We start from the raw sequence: 26303 nt of genomic DNA on the forward strand, positions 1-26303 counted from the left end.
ATTCTAACACAATGTAATTTTCCAGCATGTGCAGACCAGTTCTTCACATCTCTTTTCTTTGTGTAGAGAACTCAACATGAAATAGCTAAATAAGAACAACCACTAGTTTTAAAAAGCTGCCATAAAAGAGTTTAAAAGAAACACCACGAGTGGCTTCAATTTCTTATTCTTTATATTTGCTGTCATGTTCCTTCTGCATTACTTTTTAAAGATAGCCACATTTAGCCCTGAACTTTTATCATATTCATTTTTTCCCCCTTCATTCTCCTGGCAGGCTATTTTCAAGGTTAGACAGATCTGTAATGATTTTCTCCCATTTGTGGTATCCTTAAACCCAGTTTCCCTTTCAATAATTTCACTGCTCTTCTGTTAACAATATGCTTTCTTTTCCCTGGAGAGTTCATTAGTTTTCAAGCAAGGCTCATCAGTAATGCAAAATCAAGCTACACACACCATCATGAAAAGCTTGATCTATTTCCCATTTCTTCATTCAAATATACTCCAAAGAGATTTTCAAAAAATTGAAAATAAAAACTAACTGCAAAGTCAAGTTTTGCTAAAGTCTCACATCCCTGTTCACAAATCAGATCTCCTCAGGGTATATCAGATTCATCAACAGAGCTGTATTTCCTCTCAGTCTTTTTTCCCCTAACTTTTTTTTTTTTTTTTTAAGAAAACAAGTTTGTGTAGAAACTTTGTCTCATTAGACATTTTCTGAAATTTCGAAGGAAATCAAAATCCAAACAAAACAGGAAACATTTCTGTTTACAAAAAGCAATAAACCAGTGTTTTGTTTCCTAAAACTGGCACTTTTGTACTACTTCATTGAAAAACAAAACAAAACAAAATTGTAAGAGAAAATTTGAGGAATTTAAAAAAATTCTGGGAAAAATTTGTATTTCTCAACCACTTCTTTTAACTAAACAGTCTCCAATAAAGCCATAGCGAGATTCATTGTTAGCTCCAGTTGTTTCATGCCTCTTCTGCAATGCAATGCAACTATAACCTAGAAGCTCAATTGGGTATTTGGCTCCTTTGCACTGCCTGATAGCTTCAGAGAAGCCAGAGCTTGTGGCTGAATCTTGATCACAAGATTGAATGCCTCTGGCTTTAAAAGAGCTAACAAGTTTTACCATTATGTCCATAATATATATCAAGTTTATTGCTTTTTCTGCAGAGCACTTGTGGATGATGAGCAATGAAGCTTTGGACCTTTTAATAAGCTCTCCATCTGTTAACATAAAAACCATTTTAATTACCATTGTTTTCTGTGTAATGCTTCTTACACTCATTAATATCCTTCTCCCCTGATTTCATCGTCAGTGGAAGTGTCATCAAATTATCTTCTTTACTGCTGTGGTCTTGCATATAAAATATCTCCAATTAAGCTGTGCCAGTCACATTTTTTGTTTCATCAAATCATGGCAATTCAAATAATTTCCCAGTTGTTAGAAGACAGCCTGTGATGCAGTGTTCCTAGCCACTATATTTGCACACAATTGTATGTCAATAACTGAAAACACAGGGCCTAGTTTTCCTCCCATGCTTGTTTTACACCAGAGGTCTCAAACTCAGTGTCTACCAACCAAGTATTTCAAAATCAGACCTAGGAATTCCTGTGGCCCAGAGAGGGTGTGTCCATACTCATGCCCCAAATCTAATCTCCTTCCTGCCCTCCCACCCTTTCTACAAACCCACTCCCCCAATGGATGTGGCCTTGAGGATTACCGGGGGGCCTGGCACAGGGCAGCAGTGGGGATCAAACAGTTATACTCACTACAGCACAGCCTGAACACTGCTGCTGCCCTGTGCCAGACTCCTCCAGTAATCCATGTGGCTGCTCCCTCAGTGGATGAGTTTTGGGGGAAAAGATGCAATGAGGGAGACAGGATGAGGTGAGAAGATGTCTAATTTTTCCTTCAGTACTTCTGCTTTCTCCCATTGGCAAACCTCTCAGGTCTCAATCCTGCACCCACTGAAATCAATGGGAGTTTGGCAACTGATTCAACAGAAGGAGGAACAAGCCCCTGGCCATTACTGAAATGCGGATAATGTATAATAATAATTCCCATTACATAGCAAAATTGTGAGCCTCCAATTCTCAACTTATCAAATGGCCTGAGTACAGCCTCTGAGACTGTGGTGGCTCACATGGAAACAGCTCCCAGCTCCTCAAAGAAGTCAGCACTTCACAAAGAAAATAAATAACTTTTCTATTCTCCTCACAGCACAGTTTGAGTCAGTACCTGAACGTGAGTAGGACAGAGACATCTACTTTGTTAACTGCAGGTGTTTTATTTGAATCAAAGGTAGTTTCACACAGACTCACATCTCCTCATCTCTCAGCAGGAGGGAGAAAAAGCTGACAGTGCTGACTCCATCATAAATTGGATGTTCTAGGAGCCAGGGATGTTATTTATGTAGACTTTGACTTTAACCATGGAAGTTATGTTAGCAGAACCCCCTGCTACTAGCAGAGAACTACCAGAAATATAGAAATGCGTCTGCTAGGAGGTTAGGATCCTCCCAATATCTAAATCTTAATCTTTGTTGTAACCCCCAGCCATGCCTTTCACATCCATTCTTATGGCAGGAAGCAGACTCCTACAAGATTCTTGGCAGAGATGTAAAGCAGAGAGAAGGAACCATAGAAGATTAGGGTTGGCAGAGACCTCTGCAGGTCATTTAGTCCAAACCCTAGCCAAAGCAGGACCAACCTTAACTAAATCATTCCAGCCAGGGTTTTGTCAAGCATGACCCTGAAAACCTCTAAAGATGGAAATTCTACTACCTCCCTAGACAACTCATTCCAGTGTTTTACTCCCAGTGAAGATTTTCCTACTATCTAACCTAAAACGTCCTCTCTGCAACTTGAGACCTTTGCTCCTTGTTTTGTCATCTGTCACCACTGAGAATAGCCTGCCTACATCCTCTTTGGACACCACCCCCATTTTCAGGTAGTTGAAGGCTGCTATCAAACCTTCCCGTGCTCTTCTCTTCTGTAGATAAAATAAGCCCAAATCCCTCAGCCTCTCCTCATAAATCAGGTGTTCCAGACCCCTAATCATTTTTGTTGCCCTCCACTGGACTGTCTCAAATTTGTTCAAATCCTTTCTATAGAGGGGGGCGAAAAACTTGACACTATATTCCAGATGTTGCCTCTCCTGTGGGGAATAGAGAGGAATAATCACTCCCTCAATCTGCTGGCAATATTCCTTCTAATATAGTCCAATATGCCATTAGCCTTCTTGGCAACACTATTGACAAGGACACACTGTTGACTCATATCCAGCATCTTAACTTAATAAGCCCCAGGTTCTTTTCTGTACAACTGCTGCTTAACTAGTCAGTCCCCAGCCTCTGGCAGTGCATGATTTTTAAGAGCAGGTTAGACAGACAACTGCCAGGGATGGTCTAGATGGGGCTTGGTCCTGCCATGAGTATGGTCCAATCCTTCAACTTGTTTAGGTCACTCTGGAACTTATCACTGCCCAGAACTAAAGACTGCACTGCAGAACGCCAGAGCTCTACTAGCAAGCCTACTGACAAAAGCAGTTAATTCACTTTCTCTAGCAAGCCTCATGGCAGGGTAGGGGCAGTCAGCGAAGTAATGACAATATGTTAGATGGCTATTAATTTTACTCTTTATATCACTGTTAGATTATTGATGTTATACATAGCGTATGGAATTCTTACAGATATTGTTGATACAATATTTATGGCTCCGACGTTCCAATGCTATAATATTTAAAATATATTTTTATAATTTTGCCTTAGTTTCTCTTGGTTAAGTTGCCTGACTGTCGCCTGTGCTATCTGTTGTTTCTGAGTGACCTCTGCAAGCCAATTATGGCAACATTGCTAAATTGACCATCCTTCCATGCTTGTCCAGTGTCTCTCAATGACCAGCACATGAACCAGGGGTCCCTAAGATCTCCTTGACACAGAGTAGGAAGGCAGCAAGATGATCCCTAGTATCTAACAGGTTGAGAAACATGACACTTGTCTCTCTTTCCATCAAATTTTCTGAGTGTCTGTAGCCCTGATTTGACAATGAGCTCCATGCTGGCAGACATTGTGCAAGACCAAGACCTGAGATGGGAATCCTGTAAGGTGCTGAGGCCATGTGTGTATTTGTAAACACATAGCTAAGATTTTCAGAAATGACTAGTGATTTTGAATTCTTCAGATTTTGGATGTTCATCTTCAGAGATCTTTAAAGGGACCAATTTTTCAAGGAGTGCTACTCTGCAAATTGGCCTCTTTTAGATAACTCAGGTTGACTCTCATGAGACAAGAGGCAACCCAAAACATTCGCACTGCTGAGACTCTTGGCCAGAATCCAGAATATAATCAATTTAGGCTCCCATTCAGGCTACATTTAGCCTGCAAGCCTCTTTCGAAAAAGTGTCTAGACAACAAAAAGATTTTTCGAAAAAGCCGCTTGCTTTTTTGAAAGAGTCTAGATGCTCTCGTTCAAAAGAGCCCTCTTTTCATGCAATAGCTCCTTTTTTTGAAAGATGACTTTCGAAAAAAGGCAGTATTCCTCATAGAATGAGGTTTACCGCCATCGACAAAATCGCTGCATTCTTTCAATTTACTGTGGACAGAATCTGGCGGCAGTCTAGACACAGGTACAGTTTTTTCGAAAAAAGGCCACTTTAAAAAAAACAACCTGTAGTTAGACACACCCTCAGCAAGTATTTTTAGAACTATTGTGTAGAATCATGTTTGTAAGATCAGCTTTTCACAGAATCATAGAACTGGAAGGGACTTCGAGAGGTCATCGAGTCCAGTCCCCTGCCCTCACAGCAGGACCAAGCACAGTCTAGATCATCCCTGACAGGTGTCTGTCTAACCTGCTCTTAAATATCTCCAGAGATGGAGATTCCACAATTTCCCAAGTCAATTTATTCCAGTGTTTAACCACCTTGACAGTTAGGAAGTTTTCCCTAATGTCCAACTTAACCCTCCCTTGATGCAATTTAAGCCCATTGCTTCTTGTCCTATCCTCAGAGGCCAATGAGAACAATTTTTCTCCCTCCTCCTTGTAACACCCTTTTAGATACTTGAAAACCACTATCATGTCCCCCTCTTAGTCTTCTCTTTTCTAAACTAAACTAAACTAAACAAGCCCAATTCTTTCAGTCTTCCCACATAGATCATGTTCTCTAGACCTTTCATCATTTGTGTCACTCTTCTCTGGACCTTCTCTAGTTTTTTCACATCTCTCTTGACATTTAGTGCTCAGAACTGGACACAGGCCTAATCAGTGCAGAATAGAGCAGAAGAATGACTTCTTGTGTCTTGCTCACAACACTCCAGTTAATGCATCCCAGAATCATGTTTGCTTTTTTTTTTTTACAAGAATGTCATACTGTTGTCTCATGTTTAACTTGTTGTCCACTATGACCCCTATATCCCTTTATGTTTCTTCCTTTTCTGTTAATGAATGTTGATGGTTATATTTGCATGTTTGCAGAGGTTAGACCAACAAAACAGCAAGGTGTGACACCTTAAAACTCACTCAGTAAAGAAGAATGAAAATTGGCCATATACTGATAAGAAATTTGTCTGTTTAATGGCATTTTCTATTATGGCCATTAACAGATGTCAGATATCTACACATTTCTGCAGACACATAAACCCATTCAGCATCAAAGAATATTTATTCAAATGAAAGCACCAAGACCCAGGGACTGAATTGTGTCAGAAGAACTGTTTTTACATTACTGCAGCATCACTGACTTCATAGTTACTCCACAGTGATTTCAATGGACTTATGACTCAAATATACAAAATTAGAATCAGCCTCTAGGTTCTTCCATGACACAGGTATTTTTAGCTGGTTAATGAGAGAGGAAGAATAGTCCAATGGTTAGGGCATGTAGGAGTTGGAGGACCTGGGTTTAAGTCCCTACTCCATCACAGACTTTCTGTGCGTCACTTAGGTTATCTAGGTCTCAGTTCTCTGCTTATAAAACAAGGTTGATAACATCTGATAAGAGGTGAAAATGTTATGAAGATAAATACATTAACCAAGAGAAGGTGCTCAGATAAGATGGAAATGTGGGTCACATAAGTTTGACAGAACAGGTCTTGGTGCACTGTTTTTTCAGGAATATGCAGGTGCTATCTAGCTAAGGTACAGGTTAGGATCAGAGACACAGAGGGTACATCTACCCTAGCATAAAAAACCTGTGGTGTAGCCATAGATGGTCCAGGAGAGCTCACTCAGGGCATGACTACACTAGGAAATTATTTTGAAATAACTTATTTCAAAATAATAGCTCCCGAAATAATAATTTCAAAATAGCATGTCCCCACACCACGGGGAAGCTTCAAAATTAGTCCGAGGCAGGCTCCACTAATGTGCATATGCTACCTCGACTTAGAGCTCCAGGAAGCTCTAGGGAGAAATTAGTTTGAATACTCTGGCCAGCAGTTATTTTGAAATAGCGGCACCAGAGCATCCACACTAACGCTATTTGAGAATAACTATTTTGAAATTAATATTATTCCTCATGGAAAGCAGGAGTTATTTCAAAATAACCAGCCCATTAATTTGAAATAATGTGGTTGGTAGAGTGGATGCCCTGCTTGTTATTTTGAAATAAGTGTAGTTATTTTGAAATAACTCCCTAGTGTAGACCAAGGCTCAGACTTGTGGGACTAAAAACATTGCTATGTATTCATTCAGGCCAGGGCTGGAGCCTGAGTTCTGAGACCCACCCCATTCTCAGGGTCCCAGAGCTTGGGTTCCAGCCTATGCTTGGATGTCTACACAGCAATTTTACAGTCCCAGTTCTGAGAGTCAACTGACCTGGGACAGCCACAGGTATTTAATTTCTGTGTGGACATACCCAGAAAGGCTAAATGACTTGCCTGGGATCGCACAGGAAATCTGGGACAAAGCAGTGATTGGAACCCGAGTGTCCCCAGAAACCAGATTACTACCTTAACCAATGGACCAGCTTTTCTCTCAAGATTTTCTTCTGATTTTATTCCTGTGTAGTATTTACATTTCCTTTCAGCCAACCCACTGAAAGGTAAAAAACAGCTCTCCAGGCAAAACTGAACTCACATAAAGGGCAAGGTAACTCATGTTGACAAAAAAAGCCACATTTTTATATGTACTGATTTCTTAGTTCTTCCATAGTAAGTCGCTGCTATTATGGAGAGACTGCTGCAACTGTGTATGATCTTACAGAAGCCTGTGATAGAAAAAGATTTAAGAGTCATGCAGCCCAGTGGAAATACTTTGGCTAGCCCTGTGGGAGGCTGGCTCAATAGAAGTGTCTGCTCTTGAAGCAGTGGAAGTTAGAAATACAACTGGATGTGTGAGTTCTATTTAAAAAAATTGAAGTTATTTTTGGCAATGGAACGCTTTTTGACACTGTTATTTTCACTTCGTTTTAAGAAAAATGTAGGCCTGGGCGAATTAGGTATGTATGGATGAGTTGGCTACCTCCATACCCGTCTTGTGGCTGGGATACCTCTGCTCTGTCTTTATTCTCTCTCTTCCAGGCCCTTTTATAGAGACCTGACATACATGCCTGTCCCATCACCACCCTTATAGGGGGCTAGGTTTATTTAGACAATGTCTCAAAAGTAGAAATCAAAGTCCAAGGCGTATCTCTCACCTCAGAGCCTGGGGTGTGAAGAGGTTTCTTCATCTAAAAAGGTTTCTTCATCTTTTTAAAAAATGAGTTTTTAGGAAGTGCTCTACCTGATTTCCACTTGCTGCTATCCTGCTCAAAGCTTAAATCCTCACACGCTTCCCAGAGTCAGCTCCCTGAAGCAACTGCTTCAACTGTCTTATAAGGAGCTGGCTGCTTGTTGTTCCCTCCCCTTGCCAGGTGTCTCTAGTTAGCTCATCTGGCAAGTCTTACACAGGCTTCAAGTCCCTGCTAGAAGCAGCTTCCTCTCATTCCCTTTTCTCTCTCACAGTGCCCAGAATTCCACTGAATGGACAAAGTAGGCATGATTATCAATCAAGTTTTTAACTTTCTGCATGACCTTCAGTTCACTTTTCAGATCATGATGGAATGGGAGTAAAAAATTCATCAGCCTTCTATTTTCTATATTGTCCATAATCTGAAAGTGGAGAGCCAGTGAATTTAATGATGATAAAATCTCATGTTTAGACACTGCCTCATGTATGTGAGAAAGACACATACAAATCAGAAAAAGCATCTGCAGTGAAATCTGTGCATTAGATTAACTTTATTGGGCAACCCCCTTTCTTAAACAATTACCCAAACCATTCTGAAATGTACTGACTGCAACTCTGTTTCACTGGTTCTAGAAAATAACCTGTTACACAGGTGATTTTCATGAGGCCTTTGAATGGTCACACAAGGTAGACTTCACCAAGCTAGACTGAAAATTCAGGAGAACCCCCCATCACTTCTTTGCCCACATTTGAACTCATAATGTAGAGTTTGATTAGTTACTGGCTACTATGAAAGACAGAAAACTATACTCCAGTTTCCTTTATAATAATAATTTTATATGGATGGCTGTAATTCTGATTAATCTGATGCTACTTTTGGCACAGCTAGTCTTGGTTCTACAGAAACCATCAACACCACTGAGTCCATGAAGAATCACAAAAGGCCTGATTCTGATCTCTGTTACTGTATTCCTGCCGACATAACTCCATTAACTTGGTGTTGATCTTAATTTACACCATCATAACTGAGAATATAATCTTGTCACATGTATGTAAGAAAGACACATACATTAAATACAGTGACACGTACCTCACCAGAATATAGAAAAAGAACTAGTTTCAAAGAAAAGGACTGTTGGGTAGTTACAGCGGGACAGACTACTGAGAAAGCACCCTGTAAACCAGAACAACCCAAGAAAAGGTAAACAACTTTAAAGTATTCTGCAACTTAGAAGTTCCATACCTGGGTTTGGCTGAAGATATTCTACTGTCTTGGTCATTATTTCCACCACAGCCCTGCTGGTGACATCTACTTTCTGAAATTATAATGAGAAGAACATAAACAAGAGGAAGACAAGACAGACAAATGTTAAGATTTTAAAGAAAACTCATTTTTCTTGTTAGGTTTATTCCCCTGAGGGTTGTCATTGTGGGGGCTGGGTGACAGATGCAGCAGTGGTGCTGGGGGGAAAAGTAGCATAGCTGGTGAAGTGCTGTACTGCACAAGAATCCATCTCTTGAGTTGGAGAAATTTGTAACTCCCAAAGAGATTCCAAACCGTAGGCAGCAATTAGAGTGGAACAGTGATACAAGAAGAAAATAGATTTTTTTCTTTAAGGGAGAATGGGTCATGGGAATTCATACATTTGTAACCTCCTTGCTGGATCAGTAGTTTCTTCTGTATCTGACAATATTCTGCAGTTGGCCTCCTGAGAGGGCCTCATGGGTGAGATGCTATCAGACCCATCTGGTCTCGTATCACATCATACCTGGAACAGGCTTCCCAGCCAAATGCCTCTTTTCTCTGCCAGTGATGCCAGATGACCTCCCCATTTTACAATAGCTGGATAATCTGGCTGTGGAGATGAACTAAAACCATATTATATAGGTCCAGAAAAACATGCTCCCTTTCTTTAGAATCAGCCGATAGGGTCTCACTTGAATGACTGGAGAAGTTTGTTACTGTGTAATGTTCCTGCAGGAGCAATATATTGTAAGATGTCTGCCATGCACTTGGTTTTTTGTGTGCCTCAGATAGTAAGAATGGCTCTTTGTGGATCTCTTTAGATAAGAACTGTAAGTTATCCTGAGTAATCTCACTTTCTGTACATGACAGCACCAATTCACAAATTACTAGTAAATTTATTTTGACTTTATAAGTACATCTGTAGAATACCAAATGATAGGTTAGGCTGAAAAACATCTCAGAAATACCTCGCCCCAGCGTGCTTTCACCTTTCTGTTTATATTGTAACTCTGGTGTTGTTTCCAAGAGTATAGATTTGAATTAGGTCCATAGTTAAACTTCTCTGTTACAATTGCTCATATTGTTGAACTCAATGAGTTCTCATGCACCTTTTTTTCTATCTGGCCTTACACCTATTTTCTTTTCAAAAGCTTACTTGTTTTTAATGTGATGGGAGCATTTTTTACATTTTATATTCCCCATACGTTTTTTCATTAAAGTTATATTAGGAAAATGTGTAACTGCATTTTATATATTTAAAGCAATAATTTTTTATAATTCATTAATTTAACAAGAAGAAAAGAATGGTTTGAGATCCCAGATCTGTAAGGGCCAGATGGATTTGATTCTGAGCTTCTTCAACATCCACTGACTTTTGGGCATTCCAGGTTCTCAGCATTGCCAGAGGACACACAATACCTCTCAGGTTCAGGCTCAAAAAGAGAATTATATTGCTCTTAGTGTGCCTCTGAAGCTCTGGGGCTCTCTATTACTTATTGGACATGCTGCACTTTCAAAAGTACATTGTTGTACTTCTCTACACTGAGTTTCTCCTATAGTACAGCAAAGTGATTTTTTCCAAACAGTAAATTTTTTTTAAAGAACACCTGAGTTGAGTTAGTCACAGCTTCTTCTGCCTACTCTCCCTCCCATTTTATCATGTCTTTATCATTTGCTATATCTCATTCCCACCCAATAGCAGAAGATAGCTGGGAACTGGTGGCTTAGAGTAGCTGAACCTCCTGGTAATGAGGCCAGAAGTGACTTTGTTGATGAGCTGAGTAAGAGAGGATATAAAGTAGGCAGGTATTATGCATTAGGGGAGAGAACATTCCCAGTGTTTACTAAAAGGCTGGAAATAAATATCTTGAATGATGAAGCTGAAAAGACTGATTCTGGGGTACAGAATCTCACCAGTTGACCATGTGTTGCAATCCAGATAAATAGTAACACATTAGTTACTGTGGCATATGATGGTTATGACATTATAGCACACACACACACACACACACACACACACACACACACACACTTCTGGCCAACAGAGCCAGCTTTCAATTAGCTCCCTGATCTCCAGCTCCTCCTCTAGGGGCAGACTGTAGAGTTAATTGGCTACCTGGCCATTTAAACTCCTGTTAGTCCTGTGTGGAGTGAACTCCTTGTCACATACACCTGGGCTACATCTACACTGGCCCCTCTTCCGTAAGGGGCATGTAAATTTCAGCAGTCGTCGTAGGGAAATCCGCGGGGGATTTAAATATCCCCCGCGGCATTTAAATAAACATGGCCGCCGCTTTTTTCCGGCTTTTAAAAAAGCCGGAAAAGAGCGTCTAGACTGGCCCCGATCCTCCGGAAAAAGCGCCCTTTTCCGGAGGGTCTTATTCTTACTTCGAAGTAAGAATAAGACCCTCCGGAAAAGGGCGCTTTTTCCGGAGGATCGGGGCCAGTCTAGACGCTCTTTTCCGGCTTTTTTAAAAGCCGGAAAAAAGCGGCGGCCATGTTTATTTAAATGCCGCGGGGGATATTTAAATCCCCCGCGGATTTCCCTACGACGACTGCTGAAATTTACATGCCCCTTACGGAAGAGGGGCCAGTGTAGACGTAGCCATACAGTATTGTGCTCCCTTTTCTTCCAAGAGGGATTCACAGCCATGGAAAAGCAGGTGATGTCATTTTCAGCATCCCCGGAGGTTCTGATGAGGGAAGGCAGACCTAGATCCAAAGGAGTTCTGCTAGTGAAGGTTGCTTGGGGGATACTCTGAACTTGTGAATTGGGTGCATTCTTTCCTCAACTAACTCTTTCTCTCTTGACTGGCCTCACTGAGCTGAGGATTGTGGGATTTTTGTGTCGTAAAAATACCCATCCATCTGAGCAGACTCTCTGTTTCAAGGGATCCACTATAGTGGATTAACTCAGGGCTAAATTGAGGCTGTTATCACTGATGTTTGTATGTTATATTTGTTATTTATATTTCCTGAATAGAAAACAAAAAGGTGTAACAGACCATAAGTGTAATTCTGCAGTACAGGCAGTCCCCGGGTTACGTACAAGATAGGGACTGTAGGTTTGTTCTTAAGTTGAATTTGTATGTAAGTCGGAACTGGTACATATTGTAGGGGAAACTCTAGCCAAACATTTTTTTTAGTTTTGGATAGCATAGGGAAAGGTTAACTCCCCTCTAATGTTTGTTTTGCTGTCTGTTCCCCTGTTCAGAAGATTTCACATCTATTTCTGTCCCTGTGACAAACTCAGGACTAAAGGAGTAACTCATCAAATACCAAACAGCTCTGCACCATGCTTTGAGCTAATAGCTTTATTTCCACACACCACCCAGGGTTCTAGGAGGAGGGTCCTTTTTTTGCTAACACAATGAGGCCAGCACTTTGTTTGTTTTGGTGGAGTCTTTGTTTGCCCAGGGAGCCCAGCATGTATAGGGGGAGGAGGGGCGGAGAGGCTGCTTTTGTCTGCTGTTCGGCAGCCTGTTGCTCAGGGGAGGGGGCAGCCTGTTGCTGGCAGAGGGGAGGGGGGAGGCGTGCAGGATGCGAGGCCGCGGGGGGGGGGGGGGCAGCGGGCGTGGGGAGGCACTTTTCCTCTGCCCGGCAGCTCTGCGGGATCCCTGTCCCTGTGGCCAGCTGCTGCAGGCAGAGGCCAGTTGGAGCCAGCTGAAGAGGAGGAGGTGGATTCTAGGACCCAGGTGAGCGAGCCCCGGGGACGCTGCTGCGCTCCGGGAGCCAGGCATGTATAGAGGGGAGGAGGGGCAGAGAGGTTGCTTTTGTCTGCTGTTCGGCAGCCTGTTGCTCAGGGGAGGGGGCAGCCTGTTGCTGGCGGGGGGGGGGGGGGCAGCGGGCGTGGGGAGGCACTTTTCCTCTGCCCGGCAGCTCTGCGGGACCCCAGTCGGAGCCGGCCCCGAGGAGGAGGAGGATCCTAGGACCCAGGTGAGCGAGCCCCGGGAATGCTGCTGCGCATGTGCGGGAGTTGCCTCACCCCGTTCGTATCTAGGGATCCGATGTAAGTCGGATCCACGTAAATCGGGGACTGCCTGTATAATGATTTGGGAATATGAGTTGTCCTCAGACTCATGCAGCTAAGTCACTTATTTTTTAAATCCCAACCTAAAAACATATTTATGTTCAGACTTACCCTTTCCATTTCTTTGAAGTCATCATCAAGCTTAGTTCCTTCTGCACCTCCAACCTTCTCACTCACTTTCTGTGAATTAAAAACAAAAAGCAAGATGAGTGATGACTGAAGATCTACCCAGAATTCTCAGACATGCTTTGGTTTCCAATGTAGAGGTTCCTGTGAGGAACTAACTGGTATAGTGATTGTATGCTCTGCCATTCACATCTGCAGAACTGAGTTTTAATATGGCCTATGCCTGGATTGAAAAACAGCCTTGTGGCCTATTCTCTTAGCCTCAATCCTGCACTGAAGTCAATGAGACTATAGATGGCATGTGAAATGAAGCACATGCAGAAGTTTTTGCAGGTTTGGAGCTCTACTCCCTTACATCTGGGGGAAAATTAACTCCAGATTTCAAATAACAAATCTCTACTGCTTGAGCTACAGACAAGATCTATTACCTCTGAGCAGAATCAGCCTCACAATCCCCTATATGTGCTCTAGCTACTTGACAGGAACAACCAGCGTGTTAGTGTGGGTTGCACATTTCCCCTGAACAGAGATGCTCAACCTGACATTCAGATATAATACCTGGCTCAAGCCAGAACTCAGCCTCTTACAATTGACATCCTATTTTTTCTCTAAATAAAAGAAACATCCATAGAAAATCATTCTCAGACTATGTATGGGCTTGTAGTAAGTACATGAACAAACACTTTCATATTGGAAAGCAATAGTGGTCATATGAGCTATGTATACAAATTTTAAACTTGATGAAATTTTAGCTGAAATAAGAAATAAACTGAACTCTGGTGACGCGGCTTTGGTAAGTCTTCATTTCTCATAAAATGTTCACTGTGGAAATGATCTGGACCTGATTTTGTGCTGTCCTTTATTTTCCTGATTCACATTGGAACACATTAAATTGAGTTTCCCTTTATTGCCAACAGCACTAATGATGACCAGCCCCAGTCACCATGCATCTGTAGGGGACTTGCTGTAATGGCACAGAGTCAGAATGGGCCACATTTATGACTAGTATAGCTCCACAGAAGTCAATTAAATGGGTTTGACCCACCACCTGATCTCATCATACACTGTGTCTGCACTTGTCACAATAAATAACACACTACTTTCAGTTTTTCATTGTAATGTGCAATTCATTATACTGTATATAATTTAATTTTACATTTTCCTCTAGGCGTCTGTTTCTGATCTTTCTGATATGTTTTTCATGCCAGTATAACTATTGAATTTAGTGGTGTTACTTCTGTAAGGGTATGTCTACACTACAGCGCTATTCGAACTAAGCTAATTGGAACTAACGGATCCAGACTAAAAAACTAGTTCGAATTAGCGTTTTGCTAATTCGAATTACCATGTCCACATTAAGTGGACCCTGAACCGGGGTTAAGGATAGCCGGAAGCAGTGCCGGCAGGGCATCAGAGGAGGACTTAGAGCGTGGAGCTGCTGCCTCAGGCTAGCCGAGGGCTGTGCTTAAAGGGACCCGACCCCCACCCCGGCCAGACAGTTCTCAGGGGTGCCCCACTTGCAAAGCAGTCCTGTCTTGGCCTGAGTGCCCTGAGTGTCCACACTGGGCACATCACAGCACTCGGCCATCAGCCCGGCTGCACTTGTCACAGGCTGCCATCTGGGGAGAGGGGCCAATTGGGGGGGCTGCAGGAGAGCTTCCACCCCCAGAAGCCCACAGAGCAAGCTCAGTCCTCCCCATCGGGGGCTCGTACCCCATTCCTCCCTCACCTCCTTCCACTTACCCTTCCCTAGCCCCCCTTCCTGATGTACAAAATAAAGAAAACGTATGGTCAAAAATAGAATCTCTCTTTATTGAACAAAACTCGGGGAGACTGGGAAAAGGAGGTGGGAGAGGGGAGGGCAACTACAATTATCAGAGGTCCCATATGAAGAGAGGCTAAAGAGACTGGGACTTTTCAGTTTAGAAAAGAGGAGACTGAGGGGGGTAGGATAGAGGTCTATAAAAGCATGAGTGGGGTGGAGAGGGTGCATCAAGAAAAGTTCTTCATTAGTTCCCATAATAGAAGGACTAGAGGACACCAAAGGAAAGGAATGGGTAGCAGGCTTCAAAATAGTAATAGAAAGTTGTTCTTCACAAAGCAAAGAGTCAACCTGTGGAACTCCTTGCTGCAGGAGGCTGTGAAGGCTAGAACTAGAACAGAGTTTAAAGAGAAGTGAGATAAAGTGATGGAGGTTGGGTCCATGGAGTGGTATTAGCCAGGGAGTAGGAGTGGTGTCCCTGCCCAAAGTTTGTGAAAGGCTGGGGAGGGATGGAACGAGACAAATGGCTTGGTCACTGTCTTCGGTCCATCCCCTCCAGGGTCCCTAGGGTTGGCCGCTGTCGGCAGACAGGCTACTGGGCTAGATGGACCTTTGGTCTGACCCAGGACGGCCATTGTAAGCTCAGGGCTCAGGGTCGGGGGTCTCAGTGGACCACCTTGATTTTCATGCACACCTTCTCCTGGGTGGCCAGGCTGGCAGCTCTCCTGCCCTAGATGGCCACTTTCCTGAGCCTAGTGCGGAGGTTGTGGACAAGGTCCACGATGTCCGCACTAGACCAGGCGGGTGCCCGCCTCTAGTGGTCCCGGGCAAGCTCCCAGGAGCCGCCAGACTGGTCCCGGGAAGAGGGGGAGGGCTGGGGGGCATCGGGTGGCTGGCTCGAGCCGTGCCAGGTGCAGGGTCTGCTAGCTGGGTGCTAGCAGGCTTGCACCTGGCACGGGCACCGTAGCCAGCCCGTGCCCCTTTAAGGGGTCCGGGGCCGGGAGGGGGCAATAGAGTTTCCCTGGTGTTGGCCAGAGTGGCCACCAGGGAAAGCTGGGGAGGGCTAGCCTCCCACTAGTTCAAATTAAGGGGCTACACACCCCTTAATTCGAACTAGTAAGTTTGAACTAGGCTTAGTCCTCGTACAATGAGGTTTACCTAGTTCGAACTAAGCGCTCCGCTAGTTCGAATTAAGTTCGAACTAGTGGAGTGCTAGTGTAGCGCCTATCAAAGTTAATTCGAACTAACGTCCGTTAGTTCGAATTAACTTTGTAGTGTAGACATACCCTTATAACAGACATATAAGTGAAGTCAGAATAACACTTGTGTTTCCACTCAGTTTCAACCACCATGTTTACTATTTGGTTAGCCTGGCTCTAAGGAGAGGGAGGCCTTTGGGGAGGTGCAGTCTGGCATTTTACTATTTCCTATGAAGGGCACAAATCCTCCTTTCTGATGTTTGAATAAGCTATTCCAGAAGAAATACTTCAAAATTGTTTATTTCGAAATAGCGCGTCTACACCACAGGGAAGCCCGGAAATTAGACTAAAGCGGGCTCCCCTAACATGGATGCCCTACCTCTGTTTAGAGCCCCAGGAAGCACTTGGGAGTAATTACTTTGAATGGTCTGGGGAGGAGCTATTTCAAAATAGCAGCAGTGGAGTGTCCATACTACTGCTCTTTCAAAATAGCTATTTTGGAAGAGGCATTATTCCTTGTGGAATGAGGTTCACAAATGCTGAAATAAGCTGCCTGTTATTTTGAAATTATTTGAAATAACAGGCTAGCTATGTACACACTCACATAATCATTTCGGAATAACAGACGTTATTCTGAAATAACGCTGCTGTATAAATGTACCCCCCACAGGGCGTAGTAAAATGTGTGGAAATTCATATAGATGAAATTCAGTACTGCTGGGAACAATTCAGAACTGGATGGGGAATGTATTAGGTGTCCTGAAAAGTATTATTCATCTATGAAACACCTTTGTGAAAGGGCTCTCTGTTTACCCCAAACATTGGAAAATAGTACAGAGGATGATTCTGTGTCAACCTGAGAATGAATGCATTGCATATGGGTCTCATACTAAGAGCTACGCAGGCAAAATCCATAAAGGCAACTTCTAAATGGCTATTAGACTGGATGGGCAGGATGGTGTCCCTAACCTCTTTGTCAGAGGCTGGGAATAGGTGTCAGGGGGAAATCACATGATGATTACCTTTTCTATTCACTCCCTCTGGGATATTGGCCACTGTTGGCAGACAGGACACTGGGCTAGGTGGACCTTTGATTTGACCTAGTATGGCCATTCTTATATTCTAAAATAAATTATTTAAAAGGCAGAGTGTGCAACTATATCAATATCGAAGAGTTCAAAGCAGATTTTGATTACCTGTTTTTTAGAGTCTGATGCATTTTTAACAGCAGCAATGAAAAGTACAGTGCTTTAGCATCTTTTAGGCCTATCATGGATTCATAGATTCCAGTGCCAAAAGGAACCATTGTGATAATCTAACATAGCCTCCTGTATAACAGTCTATGTATCTTACATTGTGTTTCTGCACTATCCACATTGTGGGAGGCTGACAGGAACAAATGCTCCTGTCGGCTCCTCTTATTCCTTATGAGGAGCAGGGTATTGTGCTGACGGTGGTGCCCTCTGAGTTTGATTTAGCGGGTCTATAATAGACCCTCTAAATTGAACCCTGGAAGATTAACCGCAGCAACACTGATCTTCCGTGTGGTGTAGACATGCCCTGTTTGTGCATTCCAGGACCATATTAATCCTTTTGGCAGTAGCTTTGAACTGGGAGCTCACATACATCTGATCATCCACCACAATCCCCAAATCTATTTCAGAGTCATTGCTTCTCAATGTTTATCTTTCCTCAAGTGTGAAGCCTGAACATCTTAATGGAAGTTCTTGCTGGATGTTTCTTCACAGTTAATATGAAATTACACAAACCTGTGGTATCCCTGAATTGCCACTCTTGCTTCCCCAGGACTCCACATTGCAGCTCCCCATCATGACCATCTTTCTTCTGGGCGAGGTCTAGATGGGTACATCAACACTGCACCGGTAGCTCTAAATAAGCTATGCAATTTGATCTATGCAGATTGCATAACTTATTTTGAGTCAGTTACATTCACGTCAATTATTTAAGTCAACTGACCACATACCAGGAGGCTAAGTCAAAAATAGCTTATTTTGAAATTTGGCACTAATCCAAAAGGTCCCTTACTTCTCGTGGAAAGAGGTTGACAGGGACATTAGAATAGTGAGCCCGTTATATTGCAAAATAACAGGTGCGTTCAAAAGACATCCCAAAATAGACATCCCCAGTATAGACATAGCCAATGAGACTGTTCTTTGCCAACTGATGCTGCTCTTCAATCAGGTAAAGGATCATTTTTTAGTCAAGGAGTCAATTAATCCTCTTATTTTCTGAGCAGGTTTTCTCTTATTTCTGTGAACATCACTCTATCACTATGAGCCTCACAGCTAGCATTGTGACTCACTTCCTTAGAGCTTCATGTGGGAGAAGCATACTTGCGGCAAAGGTTTCAGTTGTAAGGCTCTTGGCCAGCCACTATTAGTTAACACAGAGATGGTCTCATAAGCATGTAAATTACTTCTGCAGTATTATGGTGCTTAACAAAATTAAGATGAATAAACAGACAAGTATTCAGGCCTCTGGTTCATGCCTACACTTCAAAGGTGAAACCGCTGCTGGTAGCACAGGGCCAGCGGGGGACTTAAGCAGTCCCCTGCTGACCCCATGCTCCCCGCGGTGTTTCAAAGCGGAGCCCAGGGTCTGGTCCCAGGCACCACTTGGCACTGCCACTTTGAAGCACTCTCTTCTCTCCCCCTGCCCCTGTTGCTACCTCTTTCTGACAGAGGCAGCAAGGGGGGTGGGCAAGCGGTTAGTCGACTAACGAGTCAATTATTCGATAAGCAAATGCTTATTGGATAGTTGACTAGTCGTTCACATCCCTGCTTGGCAGTTCATAGCCCTGTCATCTCTCGGCTTGCTGCATCAATGTAGAAAAAACTGTTTGAGCCATGGCACTGAATTGCTGGAGCCCCGGCACCTTGTTCATTACAAATGAAGTATTAGTAAAGATCTTGTTTACAGTGGAACAACCAAGTCTAATGCCACAGGGTATGTTTACACTACAGTGTTAATTCGAGTTAACTTAATTCGATATAGTTAATTCGAATTAAGCTAATTCGAAATAATGCATCTACACACAAAAACTAATTTCGAAATAGCGTTTTGCTATTTTGAAATAGTGCATCCACACTGAGTGGGCCCTGAACCGAAGTTAAGACTGGCTGGAACCAGTGCTGGCAGGGCATCAGGTTAGGACTTAGTGTGTGGGACTGCTGTCTGAGGCTAACTGAGCTCCATGTTTAAAAGGACCCTACCCTCACCCCGGACAGACAGTTCTCAGGGTTCCCCGCTTGCTTGTCTACCTCGATGAGGGACAGCAAAGCAGTCCTGTCTTGGAGTGCCCTGAGTGCCCGCACTCGGGACACCACAGCACTCGGCCACATGGAGCCAGAGCTGCCCCTGGGCATGCCGGTGCATCTCGTGGGGTCGTTGCCATCAGCCCGGCTGCACTTGCTGCAGGCTGCCATCTGGGTAGGGTTCATTGGGGGGCTGTCAGGATCCAGGAGGCCCTGCGGGAGAGTATCCACCCCGAGGAACCCTCAGAGCCTCCCCAGTCCTCCCCACCGGGGGCTCGTGCCCCATTCCTCCCTCACATCCTTCTACTTACCCCTCCCTAGCCCCCCTTCCTGATGTTAAATAAAAGACACACATGTTCAAAAATAGAAACTGGGTTTATTGAACAAAACTTGGGGGGGGGAGAATGAACCTCTGGGGAGACCGGGGAAGGGTGGCAAGAGAGGGGAAGGGAAAACTTGGAGGAGGGAGCTGGAAGGGGGAAGCAAGGGGAAGAAAGGGGAAGGGAAGCTCAGGGCCCAGGGTTGGGGGTCTCGTCAGACCAACTTGATTTTCATGCAGACTTGCTCCTGGGTTCGCATGTGGTCTTTGGTGGCCAGGCTGGCAGCTATCCTGCCATAGACGGCCACGTTCCTCCGTCTAGTGTGGAGATCATGGATGTTTGGGGCATCCCCACCAAACCTGAATAAGGTCCATGATCTCCACCCCTGGACCAGGAAGGCGCCCACCTTTTCCAGCCCGTCAGGCTCCTGGGAGCTGGCAGACTGCTCCTGGGGCACGGTGGAGGGCTGGAAGCCAGTGGCTTGCTGGCTCATGTTTTGGGGTCACTGGGTCAGGGGCCCTGGTGGCCACTGCTGGCTCTGGGCTGGCAGGCTTGGAGCTGGCACAGGCACTGTGGCCACAGTCTGCCCCTTTAATGGCTGGGGGAGAGGAGAGTAAGTTTTCCTGGTTGTTCCCAGAGTAGCCACCAGGGCTTCCTGGGAAGGGCTGGAGACCTCCTATTTTGAGTTAAGTGTCTACGCAGCACTTTACATTCGAAATAGCTATTTCAAATTTAATGTTACTCCTCATAGAAGGTGTTATTGGACACAAACAGTGCTTTTTTGAAAGAGAGCATCCGGACTGCCTGGGTGCTCTCTTTCGAAAAAGCAGCTCTCTTTTTTGAAAATACTGGTTGCTGACTAGATGCTCTCTTTCGAAAAAGGCTTGTAGTCTAGACGTAGCCCAACTGAGGACCTGAGCCTCTATGAGTAGATGACATGTCTATCTTGAAAGAAAAGAAAAAGAAAAAGAAAAGAAAGATTCTAAATTCACAGTCTTTTTCTGGGTTATATTCTTCATACTGCATATGAGAATACAACATTGTCATAAGCTGGTTCTCTTTTATATAGCCTTATAAATCCATTATACTCAGTTAGCCAGTTAATGTCTCCTGGAAATATTATGCCAACGAAATAAATTGGTTGTGCAGACTCATGTTCAAGCCTTCCACTTTCATCTTTAATTGTGCCAGTACACTTTAGTTGAGAAAATAGACCAGTAGAAGAACATGCAGGTAAGACGTGGAATGGACGGTATTCATGTTTTTTTAATCAAACTAAAAAGTGACATGGACAATGAAAGCACACTGCATTCCCTGGTGACTGCATGAGAAAGCTTTCTGCAGTGCCTGGCCTGATCTCACTTCTATGGATTATACCTTTATAACTACACTATCTTCAATGGCATTACTCTTGAATTACATTGGTGCAAGCAAAAGAAGAATCAAGCTTAGCAAATGGAGCCTCATCCTTTTTGTGTTTGTCAGAAAGCAATGCAAATGTATTTGCTTCCAGTTCAGATGGATGATTTCAGAGAAAATGTATCACACAGAGGAAGAATAAATGCTAAATTTCCATGACAGAAAAAGCAAAGTGTCTCTCCCATTCTGAAGAATCTTTTCTCATTAATTCTCTCATAGCCTTGCCCCCATCAATCAGATAGTTAACTTTTAAAGTAGTAGAAATATATCAAAAAACAAAAAACCAGAATCACAGCCACATGGTGGGAGTAATAGTAACAGCTCGGTGTCCAGGAAGATATGCACAAGAACATAGTTAGAACAGAACCTAAGAGTCACAAACTGACCAGTTAATCACAGACCTTAGATGGAACTGGAAGTGTGCAAATGGGCAGCAGCAGAGACAAAACACAAAGAAAGCAAATACAATACAGTACTGAATTAAATATAAAAGCATGGGTGGTGTGAGTAATAGACCAGAGAAGGAATTACACTTCTCCAGGACCCCACTGCCTCCTCCACTCCATCCCCTACCTCCGAAGATCCCAGGCACGTCTCTCCTCTTGGGAACGGGGCAATGAGAAATGATGCAGAGACCTGACTGACTGAGGAGGCTTGGCCGAGTGCCACTGGGAGGAGTGGGAGGAGCTGGCGCTTGGGGTGGTTACCAGTGTAGTGTGGGCCCAGCATTAGGGCCAGCCCAGCACTGGGAGAGGCTGCTGACCCTGCCCAGAGCTGGGGCTGGCCTGACTCTGGTGGCATTGCAAGGCACCAAGACAGCAAGGGCCTGGTAGCAATTCATCCCAATGTGACTGCAGTGGGAAGGCTGGGGCTCCTTTGGTCTGGGAGGCTCCTCACAGCTTTTTCCTTTTACAAGGGGGAGCTTTGGTGCTATTGAAAAAGCCTTGTCAAAGTAATAGACACAAATTACAGGATGAAACACTTTCCCCCCAAGCAAATCTTACAAATAATTAGTCCCACATTTTTTAAATGTAAATATTTTGCAACCTGCGACTGCAGGAATGTATATTTGCAGGGAATTTTAACCAACACAGATCCCTTTGTGGGAGTTTGCTAAAGAAGTTTGTTGGGACCTAGAAAGTCAATGCAAATTTTCCCAAGAATTTCATCAACACTGAGAAAATGTTGTTCTGAAAAAGTAACCAAAACACTTAATGCACAATGGGAGAGAGTAACAAATTTACACGTTCCAATACCAAACTTCAGAAAAAAATAAGGCCTTTTTAGCCTCACAGTTAGTCAATAGAACAAATAAATGAAGCACATGCAGTTGTGCCTTTGAAAATTAGGCTCAATATTCCTCCCTAGGTTTTAGAACCTGTAATTTGTCATAACAAGAAACTCCCTTAGTTTTTAGAGAAGAAACATATGTATGAAGGAGTATTAAATACTATACTCCATATGCACGAGGAGCTGTTTAGCAGTCTAACCTAATTATGCACAGGAAATAATCCCAGCCCCCAATATCAGAAGTCTCAGTTCTGTCTCTTACATGGTAGCTACTTGTTTTAGAACACTGTTTGACTTAAGTTTTTGAATGCAATAAAGCTGAGCCACAGAGGAATAAAAGTAATACAATAATTTGATCAATCTTAAAAATATATTAAAGATTCTTTGTCAGAACTGAGCTGTCCTAGTGCAAGTGCAAATCTAGAGAAGATCCTAGATTAGCTGGAACTGAAAGGTCACTAAAAGGCAGAAAGTTTTGGCATGCATCACAATGCCAGACAGGAGGCTGCTGATATACAGAGGGGTCACTTCTGGCAGCTTATCAAGGTGCCTGGCATTTGATTAAGCTTTTAAAACATTTAAAATGAATGTCTCTTCACAGTCTAACAGAAAACCACAGAATACCTGACTAGAATTCTTGCACAGAAAACTCATTTTTCAGACAATATTAAAAAGTGTAATATATTAGGGAGTGCTTCTCATCAGGGGTCAGATCAAGGCATTGGTTCCTTTCAAGCTCGGGTCCCAGTTTTCCACCGACTTTTGTAATTTGTGCTGTAGCTCTGTATGTATTTTGCCATGTTACCTAAGGATGTTAAATATTGGTTAACTGAATAGTCAAGTAACCTCATTAATTATTACCGATTAGTTGACTATTTTGTAGTCCCCAGGGGCGGGCTCTGCAGCCAGTGGAGCATTCTGGCCCCACTCCCAAGGAGCCCCCTGTCACTCCACTCTACTACTGTATCAGAGGCAGCAGCATGGGGTACCAGGTGGGAGTTGGTCCTCAAGGGTGGGAAAGTTTAAAAACAGCTCCCCTCACAGACTGGCTGGCTGTCGCCCTATAGTTCTGCGCGGGGGGTTTCCCAGAGGCTTTGCAAAGCGGCGGGGGGGGGGGGGCTTGGGCAGCGGGGCACCCCAGGCGCGCCTGGGCTGCTCCGCTGCCAGCTTCCCCAAGGCTTTGCAAAGTCGCGGGGGAAGCCGGCAGCGGGACAGCCCAGACGCCCCGCGGCTGTCCCGCTGCCGGCGTCCTCAGAGGCTTTGCTCCCCGTCTCCCTGGTCTGCTGGTCTCCAGCAGACCAGGGAGACGGGGAGCAAAGCCGCGGAGGACCCAGGCGGCGGGACCGCGGTGCATCTCGGTCCACCGCCCGTGTCTTCCTGGTCTGCTGGGGTGGGGGGGGGGCGCAGCTAGTACGCCCCGCCCCCCCCAGCAGACTAGGCTTTTCTCTGGACGCCTGTGGCAGAGCAGCTGGGGTGCTGCCGGTTGGTCCCACAGCGCCGCTCTGGGCGCTACTGGTCCAACCCAGCAGCACCCCAGCTGCTCTGGTCCTGATTCAGCCGCTGCTGGTCAGTTTCAGCAGCGGCTGAATCAGGATGCCTGGGGCAGAGCAGATGGGGTGCTGCTGGGTTGGTCCAGTAGTGCCGAGGAGCGGCGCTACTGGAGCAACCTAGCAGCACCCCAGCTGCTCTGCCCCAGGCGTCCCCAAGTCAGCCGCTGCTGAAACTGACCAGCGCTGACTACAGGAAGCCCGAGGCAGAGTTGCTCTGCCCCGGGCTTCCTGGAATCAGCTGCTGATCAGTTTCAGCAGCAGCTGACTTGGGGACGCTTGGGGTTCTTAAGTTGATTCTATATGTAAGTCAGAACTGGCGGTCAGTTTCAGCAGCGGCTGAATCTGGACGCCAGTTCCGACTTACATACAGATTCAACTTAAGAACAAACCTACAGTCCCTATCTTGCACGTAACCCGGGGACTGCCTGTACAACATTTGTGCATATCTACACTCAGCGCTGGCCTTACCATGAGGCGAACTGAGGCGGCCACCTCAGGTGCCAGACTCAGGGGGGGGAGGAGGGGACATAAATACTTTGAGACCTTTCAAAGTTTTGTCCAAGTGAGGGGGCATGGGGGCGTGATTTGAGCTCCCCTCCCCAGATGCCAAAATGTTGTGGGCTGGCCCTGTCTACACTTTGCACATCCTCACCAGGAACACTTGCACTGAGGAACATTTGTAGGATGGCTTCTGAAAGCCAGCAACAATTGATGCAAGCAATACACTGTCTACATTACAACACACAGCCTAATTACATTGGTATTAACTCTAAGCCACTTGTGGAGATGGAGTTAAATCAGTGTTGTGGGCAAGTTACATTGGTGGAAGTGAAAATTTAGATACTTACAGAGTAAGATCAGTGTAAACTGCCATGTGTTGACTTGTCTCTGTAGAGTAGAGCAGACCATGTGTTTGACTTGAATCTGAGCCAGGCCTGCTGATGGGGGTGCAAAGGAAGCAGTTGCCCCAGCAATACAAAAGGTCCCGGAGCTCCTGGCCGCCACTGCTGCTACCGTGGCATCAGCTTGAGCTCCTTTGAAATGCTGTCAGACCACCGCGCCACACTCTCTGGGCAGCGGTAAGGGTGTGGGGGAGGGTGGTGCCACCGTCCGGGTCAGCACTGAGCCCCTTCCACCCAAACCCCTGCCCTTTTCAGGGGTACACTGCAGAAGTCCACCTGCTTTGCCCAGGGGCCCAGTCAGACGGTTGGCCCCACTGATCTGAGAAAGGTCTACACTACAGATCTGTATCAGTTTAACTACACTGTTCCAGAGTGTGAAAAATCCACATGCTAAAGCAACATATCTATACTGACATAATCCCAGTGTAGATAGCAGGGATGTCGACAAGAGAGCCTCTCCCCCAGCAAAGCTACCACCTCTTGCAGAGGTAGATTAAGTTTGTCGATGGAAGAAGCATTCCCATCAACATGGCAGAGTCTACCCTAAAGCACTATGGCAGCATAGCTATAACTCTGCATGTGAAGATGAGCCTCTTCACAGGAGTAACAAGGCCACTTTCTTAACCAGACCCACCATCACTCATTGATTCCAACTGGGGTATGTACAAAGTACAGTTCTACTTAACAGAAAGGTAGTGAAATCAGATCCTTACTATTTGTAAAGTGACTGATATTCTCAGAAGAAAAGGAACTATGGGTCAGATCTGTCAACAACAAAACTCCCGTTGGCTTCCCCAGTGCAGATCAGAACCTATTGATTGTATTTGCAACATTTTTCTTAAGTGAAATCTGGAAGTCTTGCATGCTGTAGAAGCTGCAACAAACCGACTTGCCACGAAATCATGAGAGTTGGCAACACCGCCACGTCACTGGCAGCTTGACAAAAGGATGACACAGATGAATTGTGATGTAGTCATTGTATTAATTATGTTGCTTTACGTGTGGACATTAAGATATTTTGAACATTCAATGTGAAATGGCATTATGGAGTGTCAAAAATTATTTATGCAAATTCCAGTAATGATAGGATGCAAAGAGCTATACCCTGCTGACTTACCTACCTTCCTCCAGTTTCCCCAACTAACTAGACACAATGAAAATTTAACATAGATGAAAAATAAATTATACTGCACAGGCAGATATTATTTACTCCCCATACTAGTTCTGAGAATTTAGCGCTATACGTTGATGGCACTAGGGCAGTGGTCACCAACCAGTAGATCAAGATCTACTGGTAGATCTTGGTGCCTCTGACAGGGGATCCTGACTGGTTTGGCCAAGAGGCTATCAAGTGCTGGCACGTCAGCTGCCCCTTTCCCCAATGCTGCTCATCTCCTGCCATTTGCCTTGGAGCTGCCCCTCCCTCTGGAAGCCTCCTGCTTTCTGTGCAGGGCAAGGGAGGGAGAGGAAGGATGCTGATGTCAGGGTGCCCCCTCTCCCACTCCATAT

General features: G+C 44.5%; 1 protein-coding gene and 1 long non-coding RNA gene across 2 annotated transcripts in view; one reads left to right on the top strand and one right to left on the bottom strand.

The window, feature by feature from the left end:
• Window positions 1–26303, top strand: part of LOC112546928 (uncharacterized) — a 137655-nt gene that overhangs the window by 106788 nt on the left and 4564 nt on the right. The gene's annotated exons all lie outside the window — the stretch shown is intronic.
• The window catches only part of SH3GL2 (SH3 domain containing GRB2 like 2, endophilin A1), a 147165-nt gene that overhangs the window by 26943 nt on the left and 93919 nt on the right, over window positions 1–26303 (bottom strand). Inside the window, exons 2-3 of the mRNA XM_075931518.1 lie at window positions 13063–13131; window positions 8919–8991 (exon numbers count right to left, since the gene is read on the bottom strand). Of these exons, the coding sequence (XP_075787633.1) occupies window positions 8919–8991; window positions 13063–13131 (142 nt within the window). The remainder of the gene's footprint in view (window positions 1–8918; window positions 8992–13062; window positions 13132–26303) is intronic.

This window comes from Pelodiscus sinensis, chromosome 6 (assembly GCF_049634645.1).
Source record: "Pelodiscus sinensis isolate JC-2024 chromosome 6, ASM4963464v1, whole genome shotgun sequence".
Lineage (NCBI taxonomy): Eukaryota > Metazoa > Chordata > Testudines > Trionychidae > Pelodiscus > Pelodiscus sinensis.